At 44.4% G+C, this 18303-nt stretch overlaps 1 protein-coding gene across 2 annotated transcripts in view; it reads left to right on the top strand.

Annotated features, from left to right (window-relative positions):
• Nucleotides 1–16180, top strand: part of mAChR-A (muscarinic Acetylcholine Receptor, A-type) — a 272404-nt gene extending 256224 nt beyond the window's left edge. Inside the window, exons 4-5 of one of the 2 annotated variants that reach the window (XR_015326113.1) lie at nt 68–205; nt 9316–16180. Coding sequence is in view for 1 of the 2 variants with exons in the window: in XM_086986709.1 (XP_086842835.1) it covers nt 391–2328 (1938 nt within the window). In the remaining variant the exon portion in view is untranslated. Of the gene's footprint in view, nt 1–67 lie in introns of both variants that reach the window. The other variant, XM_086986709.1, reaches the window with a different exon arrangement.
• Nucleotides 16181–18303: the final 2123 nt, after the last annotated feature.

Raw genomic sequence — 18303 nt, 5'->3', positions numbered from 1 at the left:
ACATGTAAATCGTATATTTAGCCTACTCTAAATGTTCTTCCATAATTTTTTTCCTTCCGACTTTCAGATGACGTTGATGCCATTAGGCTACTAAAGGCTTAAAAGCCTTAAAGGAGGATGGGTCCGGTCAGACTGCGCGCCGGGCCGCAGTCCCACGGATGATATCTGCCGCCAAAGAACTGTACAGCAAGGCTCGTCCGGACAGGTGAGGTTGTGCGCATTTAGGCCAACAGCCCGGCTACCACGACTACTGCTACAACCGCTAAGGTTCCTTAAACCAACAGACTACCAATACCATTAGCAACACCGTCAATCAACCAACAAACAGAAGCGCCCTTCTCAGCAGACACAGGCCGACTTAGCGCTACTCTCGGTAAGCCAGCCATCACAATGAGTTCGCCTTCAACGAAACTGACAAGCTCATTAGCGCCGCCGCTGCCGCCGCACCATCAGCCAGAAGTGACAACACCCTTGTACTTCACTGGACCGAAAATTTGGAAGACGGCCTACGAGGAGACGGTGCACAATACGAACATAGGTCCACACATACTAGACCCTGGCCCTGTCGTCGAGAATGTTACCGCTCTCTTAGGCGTGCTCAACGATACATTGTTGGGTAACGTTTCCGGGCAAAGTAACTCGACGACAGCTGGCAGTGAAACGGTTCACACGCATCTTGAATTCATTCTTATCGTGTTCATAGGCGCATTCTTCTCAATAATTACGATCGTGGGAAACCTTATGGTGATGATTAGTTTCAAGATGGATAAACAGTTGCAGACAATTTCCAACTACTTTCTGTTAAGCTTGGCCATAGCAGACTTTTCGATAGGGATAATTTCTATGCCGCTATCGACATACTACATGCTCTACAACTATTGGTACTTGGGCCCATTTATCTGCGACACATGGCTGGCATGGGATTACTTGACCAGCAACGCCTCAGTTCTCAATCTATTAATCATCTCATTTGATCGTTACTTCTCGGTCACGCGACCGTTAACGTATCGTGCCCGAAGGACGACGCGACGAGCAGCGATCATGATCGCTTCAGCGTGGGTCATATCACTTTTACTATGGCCTCCATGGATCTACGCCTGGCCGTACATAGAGGGCAAACGGTCAGTGCCCGAAGGCCAATGTTATATCCAGTTTCTTGAGACGAACATCTATGTCACATTCGGCACAGCGATTGCAGCATTTTATGTGCCCGTCTGTATCATGTGCATACTATACTGGAGGATCTGGCAGGAGACGGAGAAACGTCAGCGGGACCTGACGCACTTACAAGCGGGGAAAAAGCTTCCCTCGTCGAGTGGTAGTCGGAAATCCCTTGCAAATCATGCCAGTAACGAGAATCCAGGTGAGGGCAATGCCGGCAACGCCGGTAGTGACTCGCAGCCATTAGAAAATCGGGGGGTTAGTACGCTCTGCCTTGAGACTGGTCGCTACCTTCCACCGCCACAATCTGCAGACTCCGTCGCGCCCGCGAATTTCAAATCGAGTACCCAGACGTCGCGCAGTGCCCAGCGTAGGGGTCTCGGAGACGTGCTATTCTCGTGGTGCCGCAGTGAACGGCTTCATGATGACGACTCGTGCTCGAGTCACGGCTCACCCAACGCCCAGACGCCGACCTCGGCCGAGACGCCGATTAGAGCCGATAGCATGCAGTATAGGCCTCTGCAGAACATTCCGCTAGCCGATCGGCCACATCAAACATCAACGCGGTCATTTTCTAGTGATTCCGTGTACACTATCCTAATACGACTACCCACACAGACGAGTGTCGAACTGGACGGTGAGATGTCGCAGGCCTCGATCCGAATGATCCTTGAAGAGGACGGACCTCCGCCGTGCCAGCCCGCTAAGCCCATTCCCCGCAGTAAATCGGCGTCCGCCAGCGATCGCAATGCAGGGATCGGTACGGGACCAGGTTCCGCCCCATCCCGAGAGCCTCTTTTACTCAATACAAAATTAGTCGCTCAGCAAGGTAATAAGCGAGTGCCCAAGAAGAAACGAAAACATCAAGAACGCAAGCAAGAACGAAAAGCAGCCAAGACGCTATCGGCGATTCTATTCGCGTTCATCGTCACGTGGACGCCATACAATGTGCTCGTCTTAATCAAGACGTTAAGCCCATGCGAGGACGATAACGACTGCATCCCGCAGGGCCTGTGGAATTTCGCCTATTGCCTATGCTATATCAATAGCACGGTGAATCCATTATGTTACGCACTCTGCAATGCTAACTTCCGCAAGACCTACGTTCGTATACTTACCTGTAAGTGGACTTCGAAGAGACAGCGTCACCGGGGTTACTTCAGCTGAGTGAGCGTTTAGGAGGATGTCCCGGAACGTGTTTGTTTCTTCTGAAGTCTAAACGGTGAACTAAATCAAATAGGCCGACAATAATGAATAAGAAATTACTTCATATGAGATGAATAGGGCCTTTATATGAAAATTCCACGTAAAAAGGACAACAAGGCTTAAATAATTGTAGTAGAAGGAATGGAGGAAAATAAGTAAGAAGTTTGAAAGAAGGAAGCAAAGGAAACCAACCAGCCAAATCGATCACCACCGGGTACCCGCGCAACCCGGACGGTGTTCGCCATTACACTAGACATCAACTCATTGCTCAATCAAGTGGACGACAGGAGTTATTGATTAGGGGCTCTTGATAGACCCTCAGATACACGCACACCCAGAAACACGGACACTATACACAAACAATGCATATTAAAGTATAGCAGATATGTGCACCACGTAACACAAATACGCTACAAGCACAGACAACCTATAAACAGAGATGAGATGTGTACCGTGTAATACATGCTAATGGGTTACATTGACATTCCAAATCTTCAGATAGCCCTATCTGAACAACAGATCACAGACTTTGACTAATTTTCTGGCATGCTTATAGTATCGTTGGTTAGTTTTTCATCTAAGTGCTACGATAGCTATATTTTATTAACTGCCATCCTTCTCCACATGTATAGAAAAATATGAAACCCGCGAATTCTCCGTGTGACACAGACTATAAATGCTTATGCAATCGTTGATTCCCGATTTATCTGATAAACCCCTTACGAAAGTTTCAGAATTTAACGTAGTCAAGGGTCGCTTATGTGGATTAGCGCACCCTGTTCTGCCGTTGTAGTCATTTTTGTACTAGGCGAAGATGGAGACGTCGTCTCTAAATCTCATATCTCGTTACGCAGAGATATTTTCCTAGCATGCTGCCGCGCCCACTTCCCCACAGCCTATTCAACCAACATGATGTTGATTTGCGCGGGCCGGCTAGGCTCTCGTGTGAATAGCATGTATCCATTACGATAGTATATTTGTGCGTACGAGTCCACGGAAATCAACTTTCTTCGTTCTTTCCTTCCCATGGCAGATGAGCTATGTCTGGGTCAAGTTGGGCGCCAAAACCTGGTTCCTTTACTCTCACCCTTTTTTGGTATCGTCTTTCAAAAGCCGCTGCTATCTCGACACCCACCTTACGCATTGAATCCTACTCTCCTCACCGTAGTATTTCCGGCTGCACATATCCCACACAGCGGCCTTCCTGCTCCCGTTTCGTCCGCGGGGTCTTACTTCTCTATCGCGAGTTTCACACTTACACGTTTACTTTTCCTCGCGATTCTACCTTCCATAAGCGTATGTGCTAGTGGAAACGCCACTCGATGTGTCGGAGGGATGCTCGATCGCTTAGGAGTTACGGTGCCCGCTCAATTCGAGATAACTGCGAAATAATGATACTGCATTGGCGACGCTGTTGGGCGATGTGTGCAAAGATCGCAGATGTTGACACCTTTCTCCAAGTCATTTCTTTTTTCTCAGAGACGCCCGTCAGCCGCAGTAATGAGAAACACCGCTTTCGACGTCTTTCCTCGCAAAAATACACACAAGTCGGCCAAGCAGTTTTTCAACCACACTCTAGTTTTATAGCCAAGACGCATGCGCCATTACAAATACCCAGCACGTATAGTCAGATGATGATTTGGATGGAATACATTTGAACGCGACACGAGCAATGAAACCGAGGCCGCTGCAGCGACCGACCCAAGCCGCGTTGTTTTTTTGAATAGCTCGTTCATTTTCATTGCAGCCCCTGCAGGTGTCACTAACGTTATTGCTAGCGACGCCGTAACGACAACAGACTAGTCGTTCCATTGTTGACTGCAGCTCTGCTAATCTCGTGGCGCCATACTCCTATTTATGATACTGCAAGGGCTGTAACATCAGATCAGCCTAAAGCTCGTACACAGAAAACGGCACAGAATCTCACGGCTTGATAGTTTGTAAAGCTTTCGCCGACAGCAGACAATAGGGGAACACCTTTGGCCAGACTGAGTGTGTGTACGTTTGTACATATATATATATATACAAACGCACACATAGTTCTCTCCTCTCTTTCCATATATATATATATATATATATATATATAGGATGAAAAGAGAGAAAGAGTAGACAAAGGACCGAGACGACCGCCTCTGCCTTAATGAATTCTCTCATCCTGCATCTAGCGAAGGTTACAGAACCCCGATACAGGAGCAGAAAAGCACACAGCTCATAATCTTGAACTACCAACAGCATTACCGTCATTGTGGCTGTCGTTACTTGTGCAGACTCCGTTGCTTCAGCAGCATCGTCAATCAGTACCATCACGGCGATCGTTAACAGAAAGGAGCAGCACAGCATCATCGTCATCAGATTGTCGGTGTAGAACACGACCGAGTAACCTAATGGCTGAAGCCGATCCATGACCACTCTTGCCCCGAAGCAGCAAGCGACCGGACGAAGCCTCAAGCGCTGCTAAACAAACGCGAATAAGCACAGCTGATTGTAATAAGGCACCCTGCGTCATTTTTCGAAAGATGACAGCACCGTACTGGTAATCAAGCAGAGCAAGCAACTGCATGTAAAGGTCATACCTTTTTCCAAAAGTGACAGCAGCAGCAGCAGCAGCAAATGTCGTCATATAGCTACAACATTCGCTGCGACCACACGAGCACCTCCCAGATACGCAAATAGCATAGTAAAAATTGTATAAGACGGCAGTGAGCATTGTAGACAACCAGCATTGAGGGGTATGAGCTAAAAAACTGTGAGCAAATAGAAAGTAACTGGACATGGAGTCGGAAAAGATAATGAGTTTTTGTTTTAAGAAAAGTTCGTAGGCATATAGATGGGATCTAAAAAAGGACTGATAACAACGATGGTCTTACATACAGGCGATTGGTATTGTACGGGTCGGTATATGAACATCTAGACAGCAAAAAACATAAGGTAGAGTAGACGGCAAGCAGCAACTGACCCGCTTGCGACGAGTAACAAGTAAACTATGGGCCTTCACATTGCTACTTATCCGACGATGTTCCGCAGTTCTCTGCGGACAGCTTTCAGCTTTTGTTCAGGGGACAAATCTAAGAGAGGCAGCTGGCTTAAGTTAGGTAGAGTAGGTCAGCTTGCTGGCATTCCATCGGCCCCCAACAGCAGTTGCAGGTCCATTCCGCTCCAGTGTCATCTGTTGTCTTCCAGTCAGGCAACCGACTGGTTGCTATAATCTCTAGGTACTACTGCTTCTGGTACTTTCTGCAATTCCCTCTACTCTAGCACTCGTTGCTTAGGTCCCTTGCCAAGTTTTTTTCCACGGGTCGTTCCTCCATAGTCGAACCGAGTGTCGATAGGGCGTGAGTCCTACCAACCATACAGCGTTAGCGTTCCAACGTTCCTTCATCTTCCGCCTACCTAAAGAGTGAGAAGCCCTAGCTAACAACTCTGCCAGGGAGGACCATTGGCAGGCTGAAGCTGAAGATAGATGGCAGAAAAGGCAGCAGATGCCAACAGGAGTTCCGATGGTGACAGCAACAGCAGCAAGCGCTCAAGGAAAGAAGGAGTATAGAGCTCTCGTGTCTTTCATGGGAGCGTCTGCGTTTGCCGCAGTACTGTTTGCTCAAGGTTGGATGGCAAGAGAGCGTGCGAAACGCTTGCTGGCAGGCCGAATCGAGGCTGAGGATCCAGAAGCAGCAGTGGTCGGTAGTTAAGCAAGCAGACCTAGTCCCTAGCGAAGATACCGATCAACATCGTGTAGAAGCAGCAGAGGCTCATAAGCGTGGACGGCTGGTACACAAAGACGTACAAACGTCCGGTTCTTGCTAGTCGGGACGGCAGGGACGATAGCTTTACCAGCCAACCAAATTCGATTTATCCTGGCCTTACTTTCAGTTGTCTGCTATATCATTCTTAGCACTTTCCGATCTCTTCCCGTCCAGTAATGGAGGCGAAGATAACCGGTAAAATGAAAATAGAGAGTGTACAAGAGGTCGCAAGATAAAAATATTGATCGTGCTAACAATTCGGAGAAAGTTGGCAAGGTTGACAATAAACGACAACAACAACATGAAAAATAACCCAAAATATAATTTAGCCTAACTCAGCTTTGTGTTTAGCTCTTAAACGAATTCGTTTCAACTTAAAGATACCTCATGCATGTTTTGGGCGGTTGGTGTGTCGATACCTAATCATTCGTCTCTGGGTTCGTAGGGGAGAAAGCAACGTTCTACCGAGTGCTATTGACCGAACGCCACTTATGCCGGACGTATACGCCAGTGGACCAGATCCACTTAGAACGGGCTCTCGTTCTCTGGCCCTATTTCGGCCGACAAACATAGACATAGGAACGATGAAAGTTTGCCCTAACGTATCCCAATACCAATCAATTGGAATGCATTTCGACTCGTTTTTCTTTACCCTCATTTTTTTTGGTTTTCGCTTCGTAGTTGCCGATGGGAGCGACGCACGAACGGCCACCGCTCAGCTACAAACTATATTGTTACTTGCCCAGATGACTTGGTCGTTCCTCGAGAACCGTCTGGGGAGTCGTGTCTGAATGCAATCGTATCCTCTGCACATAACCGTAATGCCCATCCCAAGTGTCATAGCATAAGTTATACCATACTCACTCTGAGCACATTGAAAAGGAGAGGGTTCGAAGGTAGAGACAACGAGAGAGGAAGAGTGTGCAGGTGAGAACATTGAGAACTGTTAGACGGACTGAAAATAGCATTGAAGTGAAATTGGAGAAAAAGGCGCAACGTAGCTTTTAACGTAAGGAGCGTACAGATCGTAAAGGTCTGGCAAGGCGAGGACGTGTACAAGAAAGCGACACAGACACTCTGGGGAGCCAAAAAAATCTGAAGCTAATATGGAGGGATGTACGGCAATAATCCACCATTGATCAGAGCTAGAGTTTGTAACATTCTTCTACTAGAAAAATACGCACCTGCCACTATTTCGAAATCATATTGCTAATTCACAATAGGGAGACAAACAGGGATGTAACCTATGCTGGGACATGGGGAAGATAGCGAGTGCGATATGGCAACGACAAGTGGGTATACTTCGCGGAATATAGTAGTAGAAAAGCCTATATAAAGAAACTCCCTAGAAAACTCTATGGGATCCAAGATAACTTAGCCAGATAACACTGAACTGTATACGAAGCTCAGTAGGTTGTTACCCTATGACGATTGCGAAGCTGTTCGTTCATTCTGCCAAAAAAGGAAAGTAGTGTTGTTCCTATCCGCTAGACGCGTCCTGAACCTACACACAAATGTATTAAGATTTAAATGTATTTCAACAAGCAGATACTAATACGTGTGGCAGCAGGAGTAGTAAATAGGACCATGTGTATCATTTATATCGTTATATAGTCTAGCCGGGCCTAAGGCAAGCAGACTAATAGCAACAACCATAGGAAGCACTTACAACAGAGCGTAGGCTGCAATAAAATTACACATATTCCTTACGAAAAAAACCCAGGCATCAAAATGCAGCTACACAGAAAACGAAAACACACACTCACATCAACAAAAGCGCTTCTAGTCTCCACGAGTACATAGGCAGGGACAAACATTGTTTAAAAAACATCTAATCGAAAACAACATGTACCGAGCGGTAAATGGGAACGTGTGACAGAGACAAATCGGCCTACACATAGTTGTTACAAGCTACGACGCCGTAGGAACAACTATAGCATAACGTATACATGCACATGCTCACAGAGGCACACCCATGCAGTTATACAGAGATCACAGACACATAGGTGAAGCACACAGGAGTCGATTGATTAAATGCTACCTGAACTTTCATTGATAAAAATCAAACTGATCATGTTCTTATTACAGTGATCTATTAGTGTCCATAGCATCGACATGTTCTATTGCTAATAACAGTAATTTACTACGATTATAATATTATTGCTACTATGATTACTGTGACATAGTCTTACATTTATTGAAAAAATCGAAGATCAGCGTCCGTATGATGACACTGTCGAGTGAAAAAAAAAAAAAAAAAAAAACGACAGGACAACATTGTACCATTATTATTATTATAATCTCTTTGCCGACGCGACCCGTCCCGCGCTGTTCGAGGACAGTGGCCAGAACCGAAATTGCGCGCCATCTAGGCTGACACGGGACAGTCTATAGGATGACGAGTGTCAACGGACGACGCGAAAACGATCATTGACTAAATTGAGCAGCCGCTGGTGGCGAAAAAGAGCAGACGCAGTGAAAAGAGGGGCGACAAAAACAGGGCAATATATACATACCTATGTGAAAATAATGTGTACAATATAGGTACCATCTAAAAGATGAAATGAAAGATATAACCACCCACACTGACCGGCGGAATGTACAGAGTCTATGCAAACTAATATGACAATTAATACGTCGGCATACAAACGACCCGTCCATCGCCAGGACTGGCCAACAGGCAACAGATGAATGCGACTGAAGATCTATAACCAACAAACTGATAAATATTATGATGAACAGATTTTTTACATCGCGAACTAGCACATAAAGGCGGTCCAAGACATCCCTAATATTTGTGGATACAAGAGCGCCGGCAGTCTGGCCGATTGTTATAGTCACTGGTATTAGTCTACGTTAGCAACTAGGAGCCACGTCGTCCCTTCGATCAGTATTCTGTAAGAAACTTAATTAAGTAATCCACAGCGATCTTCTTCATCGGCTTCGCCTTTGCTCCCGACATCTTGCTTTAGGCCTAGACGTTTGCGTTATCACCGCAACCTATCACATATACCATTCGGTCATTGCGGTCTTCTACAATGCATTAAATACACATTACGCGCTTTTTTTTTTTTATCAAGATAGCCATGATTCTAGTAGAATGCAGTAGTGCGTCCTACCGCATTAATTTGTCCATTATATCATACAGTATAGGTTTATCCAGATTTTATATAAGAAATATTGACCAACCTCTCTCCATTTCTCATAGTTGCTTGCACCGTTTGCCTTCATCGCTTTATCCGCGAAAACAGGGGTGTTCCTGAGTGTCGCCGAGCTAAATAACTACGATGATTCGACCAAGAGCTCGCGTCGCATTTTTGCCCCGTCATCATTCTTCTTGATACGAACGAAGATAGCCAGCTGTACGGTGTGCGAGCATATGCTTGGCCTAATCGTTTCATTAGATGGCCTTATCTCGTGTCCATCGGATTAATCACACTCAAGATACTGATATTAGCTTCACTTGGCTCTGGTTCGAAGTCTAGTAACAGCACAGCCAACGTGATTTTGGTTTTTCCAGTTACGATATCCATTGCGTACGAAGAACTGGATCATCTTCTAAGCGACTGTGTGTTATTTGTTTGTATGTAATTATATTGAATTAGGGTAATTTCTTGATGAATTGTGCTGATTTCCTTCGTATCGTTTTTGCTGAAAATAGTTCAAAAACACGTTTGCTACTCTATGAACATGTATTCTATAGGATCGAAAACAAGATATCTTAGCCGTAGGAGATATCACGGTCGGTGTTTAATAAAAAAGCCCAGATATGCATGAAATATATTTCCCTAATATTGACTAATAACATACCGAACCATCCATTAACTCAGCGATTAATTTAGCGGCTGATCATGTCTCGTTCTCTGGGCCAAGCAAAGGTTTTGATGTTAGCCCTGGCTGTGGACGGTCGTAAGGATAGTCCCGATGACTGTGGGAAGCATGCAACCCATCGTGGAGAGCACCTCATGAACTCAGAGATACAGAATTGTACATAGTAACTCTGCTACTGTTTTTGTACACCCAGAAAATAAATGTCAATGAGATGTTATAATAATACTAATAGTAATAATTTAAGACATGACGGACATATGCTACCTAGTTGAACGCTACGAACAATATATGATGTTAATAATACATGCGTATACACTAAATGCAGCAAAAAGACTTAACGAAAACTCGTAGTATACTTTGCGTATACGACATATGGTGAGCCTGCGTCGTGACGAGCAGAAAAAGAGGGCGCCATAGGAGACAGGCAAGCAGTGGGAAACTGTATTAGGGTAGGGACGTCACTTGTTTGTAGTTTCACTAGGTCTGAAGAACTGCTCCTCTTGGAATACTGATGTTAGAGGAGTCCGCGGAAAGGTCGGGGCTCGTTGAACGAACAGTCAGAGACGTGATTGAAATATCCCACATGTCTCTATCGTCTAAACGCAGTGTGCAAGCAGCAAGATCTAGGTTTTTATATTGAAGACACAAGATAAGTATGATGATAAATGACGCTGATAGAGGAACAGCTCATTTACGCGCATTTATAAATAGTGCGTTTACAAAGGAAGGGAAGAAAAATGACGCCAACTGATAATTATGATAGCGGCGCTGATGACCGAGCTAGGACGATACACATATAATACGTAGACAGTCATGAAAATATATGTATAGACAAATATATGCATGATGTATTAATATAAGCCTAAGCAGAAGTGAATATGCACTCAATGTATATATATATATTTCTTTAGTACATGTTATCAAAATACCGCATATGGTTTCTAAGTTAATCTACGATCGTTCATTGTTGTTACCTTTTGAAGAGAACGATATCCACGGAGTAGAAACTACCGCACTTAATTTAGGGAATGACGAAGTTTTTGATTAAAGTGTGCATTTTCTTCGTTTGATTGTTAATACACATTCCTACTATAATTCGATTGCCTAGCGCAAAATTGATGGTATCTGAGACTATTGAAAGAGGTGAGACTTTCCTGATTACTACCAATATATATATATATATATATATATATATATATTGTAGTATTCTACTGATTGCTACCAAAATGCCGACCAAAAATGCACAGAGTTTGCCATCTTTCTTTGATTCACTGGTATTGCCTTGGCATAGCGAGAGATCCCTTTCCGGATCTTTGTGTCACAGTGGGTCTTCTTTGTTCATAATGACTTCAATGACTAGTGAGCTGAGCTGGGCAAATGATCTGGTTGTCGGGTAGTGCTTCGATCTCGTCGCCTTCGTCATCATTAACGTCATCGTCTCAACCCGCATCCCCGTTGACGCTGTCGATCCGTGCGACGACACCCCCGCGGCCCTTGTCTTTTTTTCTACTTAAAGATCACAATGATAACGGAGATCAGAATTTCAGGACATCCGGTTTAGACCCTCTTCAAAAACGCGATATCGTATTTTTCCTTTTTTTGGACCATCTGCAGTTTGGTCGCCCTCCTTGATTCTTTACTGGATGGGCGTCTGATGTCTTTGAAAAACATCAACGTAGCGCGTGCCAGGGAGTATTCGCTGCTGTCTTCTGGTTGCCGCGCCAAACCCTATCTATCTCGCAAGGTCACGAATACCACCAACTTATCAGCCCTGATGCCCCATCTTTCTACTTCTGCAGCGACTGGCATACCATAGATGATTCCTTCATCAACCTATAAATCGACAATGCGAAAAACGATACTACAGTGAACAAGGCCTTAAGCCAGGCGCTACCGGGTGTGTCCATTGGACCTAACCAGGATGGCCCTATCCTGCTGACCGCGAAACGCTCGTTAGGACCATATGCCCAAACGACCGAATCCGTGTTCGTGGGGAATCCAGACGAAGGGAGAAGATCAAAGCAAGCTAAAGGAACAGACGAGTAACAACGATATATGGGTATCCCAGACGAAATTTATGGGCCAGCCCTTGGAAGAGCGGGGCCGTTGGGTCGTCGAGGGAAGCGCGGAAGGAGCCAATAGAGAAAATTGCAGAAGATAGGTGTAGAAATGGGTGGAAGAAAGTCTGTGGAAGATTTGCTCGGTTGCGAGAAGGCGAAATATTTGGGAGTGCTGCTGAATTGCTCGCCTGACTTGCTTTAACTTGGCTTGTTCTGCCACTGGACCGCCTCAATCAGCTAGTTTTGGCCAGCTTGAATGCTCACCTTGACCAATCGCGGCCCCTGTGGTCGCTACCTCGCCCCCTTTCGTCTATCTGCTGGTCCGTCCACGAATAATAATGTCACTGGCGAAAATCCACGACAGGACGGTCTGGGTGCCGTCTGAGCCAAAAGCCTTGCAACCTGCCTATTCGTAAGGAGTCTTCAGTCTCCTGCTGGGGCTGCTTCCGCTGCCAGCATGAAGGAGGAACAAGGCTACACTAGTCGTCCATTTCTGTTATGGTATTATATTTTCTGGTTATTTTATCCGCACAGGCATGTATTCGATATGTTTACATATTAGTAATGGTGGAGCCCACTGCACCGCTAGTAATGCTGTTACTAATATGTGAAAGAACGGCGATGGTAGGTGGTCCCTAGAATAGCTTGTCCCGGCCTAAGAGCGGCGTGAGCAGACTGCCCGGGAAATAATCGAACGGCAAATTGAAGAGGCCGCTTTGATCGGGGTCCGTCAACAATTCAGTCTCACCTTTACCACCGCTGCCATTTTTCACCACTGCGACTGATATATGTAGCTCTCATGATATATATATATATATATATATATATATATATATATATATATATATAATAGATGTGTCTTCGTCGGTAATGTAAGGCCGCATTAGCAAGCCGCTAAAGAAGGGTTTTGAGGCAAAAATCTCTCTAGTAACACCTGGTGCGTGAGTTGCGTCATCGTACGGTGGCAGAGCGACAGACGGACATTACGACGATACAGGTAGGCGATGCGGGCAAGTTCAAAGCGGTCATGCCGAACGAATATACCAAACGAACCAGGCGACCTGTGCACTATAGAAGAATATGGGATCATATATATGGTGCGAGCTCTCAGCTTACCTGTGTGTGCAATACTGCTCTTTGTTATAGTGAGCATATGGTAACTTCTTTTTCGAAGGTTGCATCTTCCATTGTCCATATTTCTTTGAGGCGAAGAATCTGTTATATTTTTCGATAAATCAATCTGACTACTAAGTCAGCTTTACAATAACAAGCTGCAACTCACATATGCCATTCTTCAGAGGTTGTATAATACGTTTCAGTTAGTTAATTTCCTATAACATTCTATCGTAAAAAAGCTTCGATGCTGTGCATGTCATGCTAGCTTATACTTAAGAGTGTCGAAAGTATAGTATATATTTAGTCTGCTGCGTGCATCCGAATGAATGTCGGCATGTTTTTGTCTGAGCGTATTGACATTAACAGCTTCAAGTCGTTCGGCAGATTCTAATACGCATGGCCGCGTTCGGCCTGGTTACTGTCCTCCACCTGCCCACCGCATAAACGTAGATGTAGTGCATGTATATAAATCTGGCGCTTGTTAGTCACTTTAGTGGTTGCTCTTTTCTATTGGCCTGGTAAGCTTGTTGCCTACGGTTGTTTACGGCCATATCGTTGACCTTCCCACAGTTGTGATAGGGAGAAACAGAGCTCAGCTTTTTAGTACGCCGATGATAATGCTGTATCGGACGTGTTAATATGAAAAATGAACGCTAAAAAAGCTACATGAATGAGAGCAGTGAGAAAATATTAGCAAAGAAAGAAATCTCTGCCGGAGGCGTGTGGGTCAGCTATTCTTAAACTAGGAAATCCTATCAAAATACTATACAACATACTGGTAACTCTGTTTACGGCCCAAGTTTCAACACAAAACAACAACAATTCATGATGAAAAGGCATACCATAGTTACTTATACTTAGAATATCCTATAAGCGTCGACACAATAAATTTTCGTAGTAAGGCTGACGCTGTCATTCTATTGGTCTTACTATAGCCGCTTGCAAAAAACAATACATCTTGCATATTGTCCCGATAGGAATAAGCGAACTGTTATTATTATTACATCCCAGAAGGCATGATACGTATATATCAATATGTAGACGTAGTAAAACAAGTAAATAGTTTTTCTCAATAAAAACTATTCATGCCTGCATTTTTCCTCAGTAGATAATCGCATTTACCTTATTCAATCAGGCAAACACGTTTTGGTCCCACCGATGTCTCAAATCGCGTAGGTTTGTTAATTTACGAACAACGCTTTACATATCTCAGTAGGAAACAGACCTCCGGCCTGCGCGAATGCCATCGCCCCTTCACTCTCGCGCGGTTGCTCATGCAACGGTCTTATCAATTCCATTGGAAGAAATGATTCGTAGGTAACGTTGTCTTTGTCTTTGCGTCATCGTAGGTTGTTCTTCCTCCGCCGAAATCACATCGATAACGGGCAGTTAAGCCAGTTTCTCACAGTTCTTTTGTAGCTACGTCTTCGCGGCACCCTTTCGCTACCTGCTTGTTTTTAAAATGGGTGCGTGCCTGCGTCGAGTTAGCGGGCGAAAGGGCGGTAGGTGTCATGCCGAATCAGTGCGATGAAGGCTAGGGAAAATAACAGGATATAGATAGTTCTCGGAATGTAGACGAAGCTTTCTGTTTTTTCCCTTGTTCCCCGTCCAGCCCATTCCTGTCCTCGTACCTTCCTTTCAGCCGAACGCCAAAAAGCGTGCGTGTGGACGAGCATGTCTGCAAGAATTCCTGTGAGAACGTCCGTCTGTTTGTGCGTCAGTCTCTACAACTCCCGACAGTGTTTACGAGGCAGCGCGTGCCAGCGGATAAGAACTGAGTATGCAAGCAAAGGATACATCTGGAATGCATGGATGCTGCAGCGATTTATGAATGTAGAACGCAGCGTGCGTATGTTGATGTATCGCTAGGACTGGCTTTGTATGAGAGAAATTAAAACAGTGCGATTGAATGAGTGCTAAGTCCAAATAAAGGGTGTTATCTCTCAGCGACATGCACTCACAGACCGTAGTACCCCCATGAAGCTAACTGATTTGCTGATCGATGGCAGTGATTTTAGTGGGAGTGCTGGTGGGGGCACGAGCGAATAAGTGTGCCGCAGTGCCGAAACTGTATGTGGAAACGAAAAGAGGGAAAAGAAAAGAAACAGAGGAGTAATCATGTACGTCACGTCGAGTGGGGGTTGAGAGATCAATAGTAAGGCGAGTGAGCGAAAAAAACAACGACAACACCAAGTCGATGGTATGGCCGTATCGAAATACGAGCGGTGACGCCCTTGCAGTGGGTGCCGGCGTATGACAATGAGCTGACGTGACAACGAGATAAAGACGTGAACTGATCTGAGTCGTGATAAGAGGGGTCAAATCGAGCTAGGGACAATATGTGGTACTTCAATGATGAAAGACGTGTTGGACATGAAACGGCAGAAAAAATAGAAGTGAAATAGCGGAAAAATAATAATGAGCTGAGATAATGCTGACAGAGGCGAAAATTCATGATGTGATAAGTAGCGGTCGAGTTGGAGATGCGGCAAACACTCTATGTACCTACCCATGTTGTACTGATGCTATTTATGATGTTAAAGAAATATAATGATGACAAGAATGATGACAACGATGATGATAATAATAATAAATGACGGCTAATCAATACGGCTTAGGTAAAATGATAATGGTGAAATTAATTATTGATACTGATGATAAGTGAAGCTACTGATGAAGAACAGGAAATAACCGTGGTGAGAAAAAATGATAATGATAATAACAGTTAAGGATATGGAATTATGAAATAAATAAGAATCATGGCAACGCTACAATCTGTGTGCACACGGACAAAAGATGCTTATAACTATTATTATTATTTTAATTAAAAACTGGAAAAAGGATGACTCGAATTTGAGAAGAATGAGGGAAAAGTCAACAATGTAATGAACCACTACGATGGCATTGAGACGCTCCATGAGAGTAGAGAAAATTATGACAACAGCGCAACAACATTAAATAAAATAATGAAATAGAATAAAGACATATTGATAAATGGTAATGTGCCATCAAGAGTGATCGAAAACTAATAAATTATATATCGTAAGACAATGATCACTCCTCTGAGCCTTTCTTGTTCTTCATATTTAGTCTTTCATCAGGGTTGATATATGACCAGTTGGTTCTAATAAGGGATTAGTAATAGTATTATAGGTATTTCTCAAGGGCAATGAGAGGCGAGTGAAGGACATCAGTGTGATTGCCCTTTAAATTTTCCGAAATATCAGTTATCGGGACTATGAGTTCGAAGTAATAATGTACGGATTTAGAGACTTTCATTCTGGGCCTAGTTTCCAGGACATACTTATTTGTTGAAACTATAGTAACCGTTAGGAATTTCGAACAATGTGTGTTTACAGAATTTTCCCGAAACAGGAAAATACTATCGTTTACGTTAAAGTTGACCTTAGTAAAATCCTGTCGAAGAGTGCTGACGAATTATTCGCATAATAGGTAATGTAATTCAATAATATCGAAAGCAAAATGATACGCTTAGAGTCACTATGTAGCCGTCAATCTAATAATTTACGATTCATCACCATATGGAGTTCATGAATATGAAGTCACCATGGGAGCTTCATTAACATATGCAGCCGCTAAAATGTACGAAAACATTTTCTTCATCTAGCATCTAATTATGGCTGAACTACTTTGCAGTAATAATTACGCGGCGTTTGGCGTCTATGGGGAGATAAATTGGCTGCGTCAAGGGATGTAACATTGGTTTTTATTACGTAATATATATGGCCATTTTATTCAAGCATCGTGCCCCCTCTGCCCCCAATTTTGAAAGAAATTTTGCAGATAGTACTAGCAATCATTGCCCTTTCTCTGGTTTGTTTACTTATTCTTCTGATCTGTACGTTGACGCACATAGACACTCATAACGTAGACGCGAGCTAAAACGCGCCATCTAGAGAAAAAGGAGGAGTATCGTCTGGGCAGTTGCTCTTTGTGCTTCTTTTCTTTCTAGTGTTGCACAGTGATTCGGGAGAAAGGCGAGTTCATTCAGAGGTTGTTTTTTAAGACTCCGCTAGAGAGTAACACCGCTTGTTAAAAAAGATAGATTGCAGGCATTCCCGTTTGTCTCCTGTGTACCCCGCCATCTTTTTTTTGTTCAACTCTAATGTTTGCTACCGCTGCCTGTTCCACGACAGCAGCTTCTGCAGGTGCTGTCCTACACTGCATAACTTTCCTATGTCCGTAATCTGCCTTACCCTGCCTCCCCACCTGCTCAAGTAAGGCTCGCAGCAATCTCCTAATGCCAAGCATCGGCCCTGCGCTGTCGCCTCATCGACCAGCATCGTTGTGAACATCTCGAGGATTGCCGATTGGCTGACCTGGTTCGTTTTTTTTGCAACTTTTTTGTGCCAACAGCCGACAACACCAGCAAAATACAGTCTTCACCTAAATGGAGCGCAAAGCAACTTAGTAGTGGGTACGCTGTGTCAGCCGCAGTACGGTTGACATGACGCGGTAATGTAACACAGTGGGTAATGTAGGACCCTGCAGTCACATGGCCTGTTTTACTTTAGGCATTCTCCGTAATCTCTCCTTGGGTGAGTGGCTGAGCGTAGCTACCCGGTACTGACCTTTGTACGCAAAGACCCTGACTACTTCAATTATGGATACAGCTGGTGCGGTATGAATTGTAGATTTGGTGGGGATCAGACAGTGAGCACTTGTCTCAATAGATATAATGAAAAAAAGTAAAATGTGGGTATACGTAAATCCGCTAGACTGACCAAACCATATCTCGAAAAAGCTGAAGATCTACGAATTAATAAGCAGAGTTCGTCAATAATTTCTTACACTTTTTTCAGGGAAGGTAACGAAAAAGAATGTACTGGCTCTATTGTTATTTGTTTCTTTCTGTAAGTTTAGCCTTGTTGCGCATACTTAAGTTGTTAACACTTAAGTTGCGCAGGTCGGCTTTCGTCCTCATCGAATGAGTGGTTATGAGCTAGCGGCCGTCTTTCTTCGTTTCCAACTTGTGTCTGACGTTCTATTTCATCTCACTGACGTAATGCCCGCTTCGAGGATGTATCAGCTCACCTCTCGGAGGAAACACTGGCCTGTGACACTAACCGAGCACCATCGCTGTAAGGTACGACCCGTCAGGGTTCATCACAGCAGAGACTCTAGTCCTGTGTTAGTCACGCAGTTATCCGTTTTAGTCCTCCGCAAGA

This window comes from Varroa destructor, unplaced genomic scaffold, assembly GCF_002443255.2.
Source record: "Varroa destructor unplaced genomic scaffold, Vdes_3.0 BEIS01000004.1, whole genome shotgun sequence".
In the NCBI taxonomy this organism is placed as follows: domain Eukaryota; kingdom Metazoa; phylum Arthropoda; class Arachnida; order Mesostigmata; family Varroidae; genus Varroa; species Varroa destructor.
Note: the sequence above shows the minus strand (reverse complement) of the source record. Positions and strands in the feature narration are given on the sequence as shown.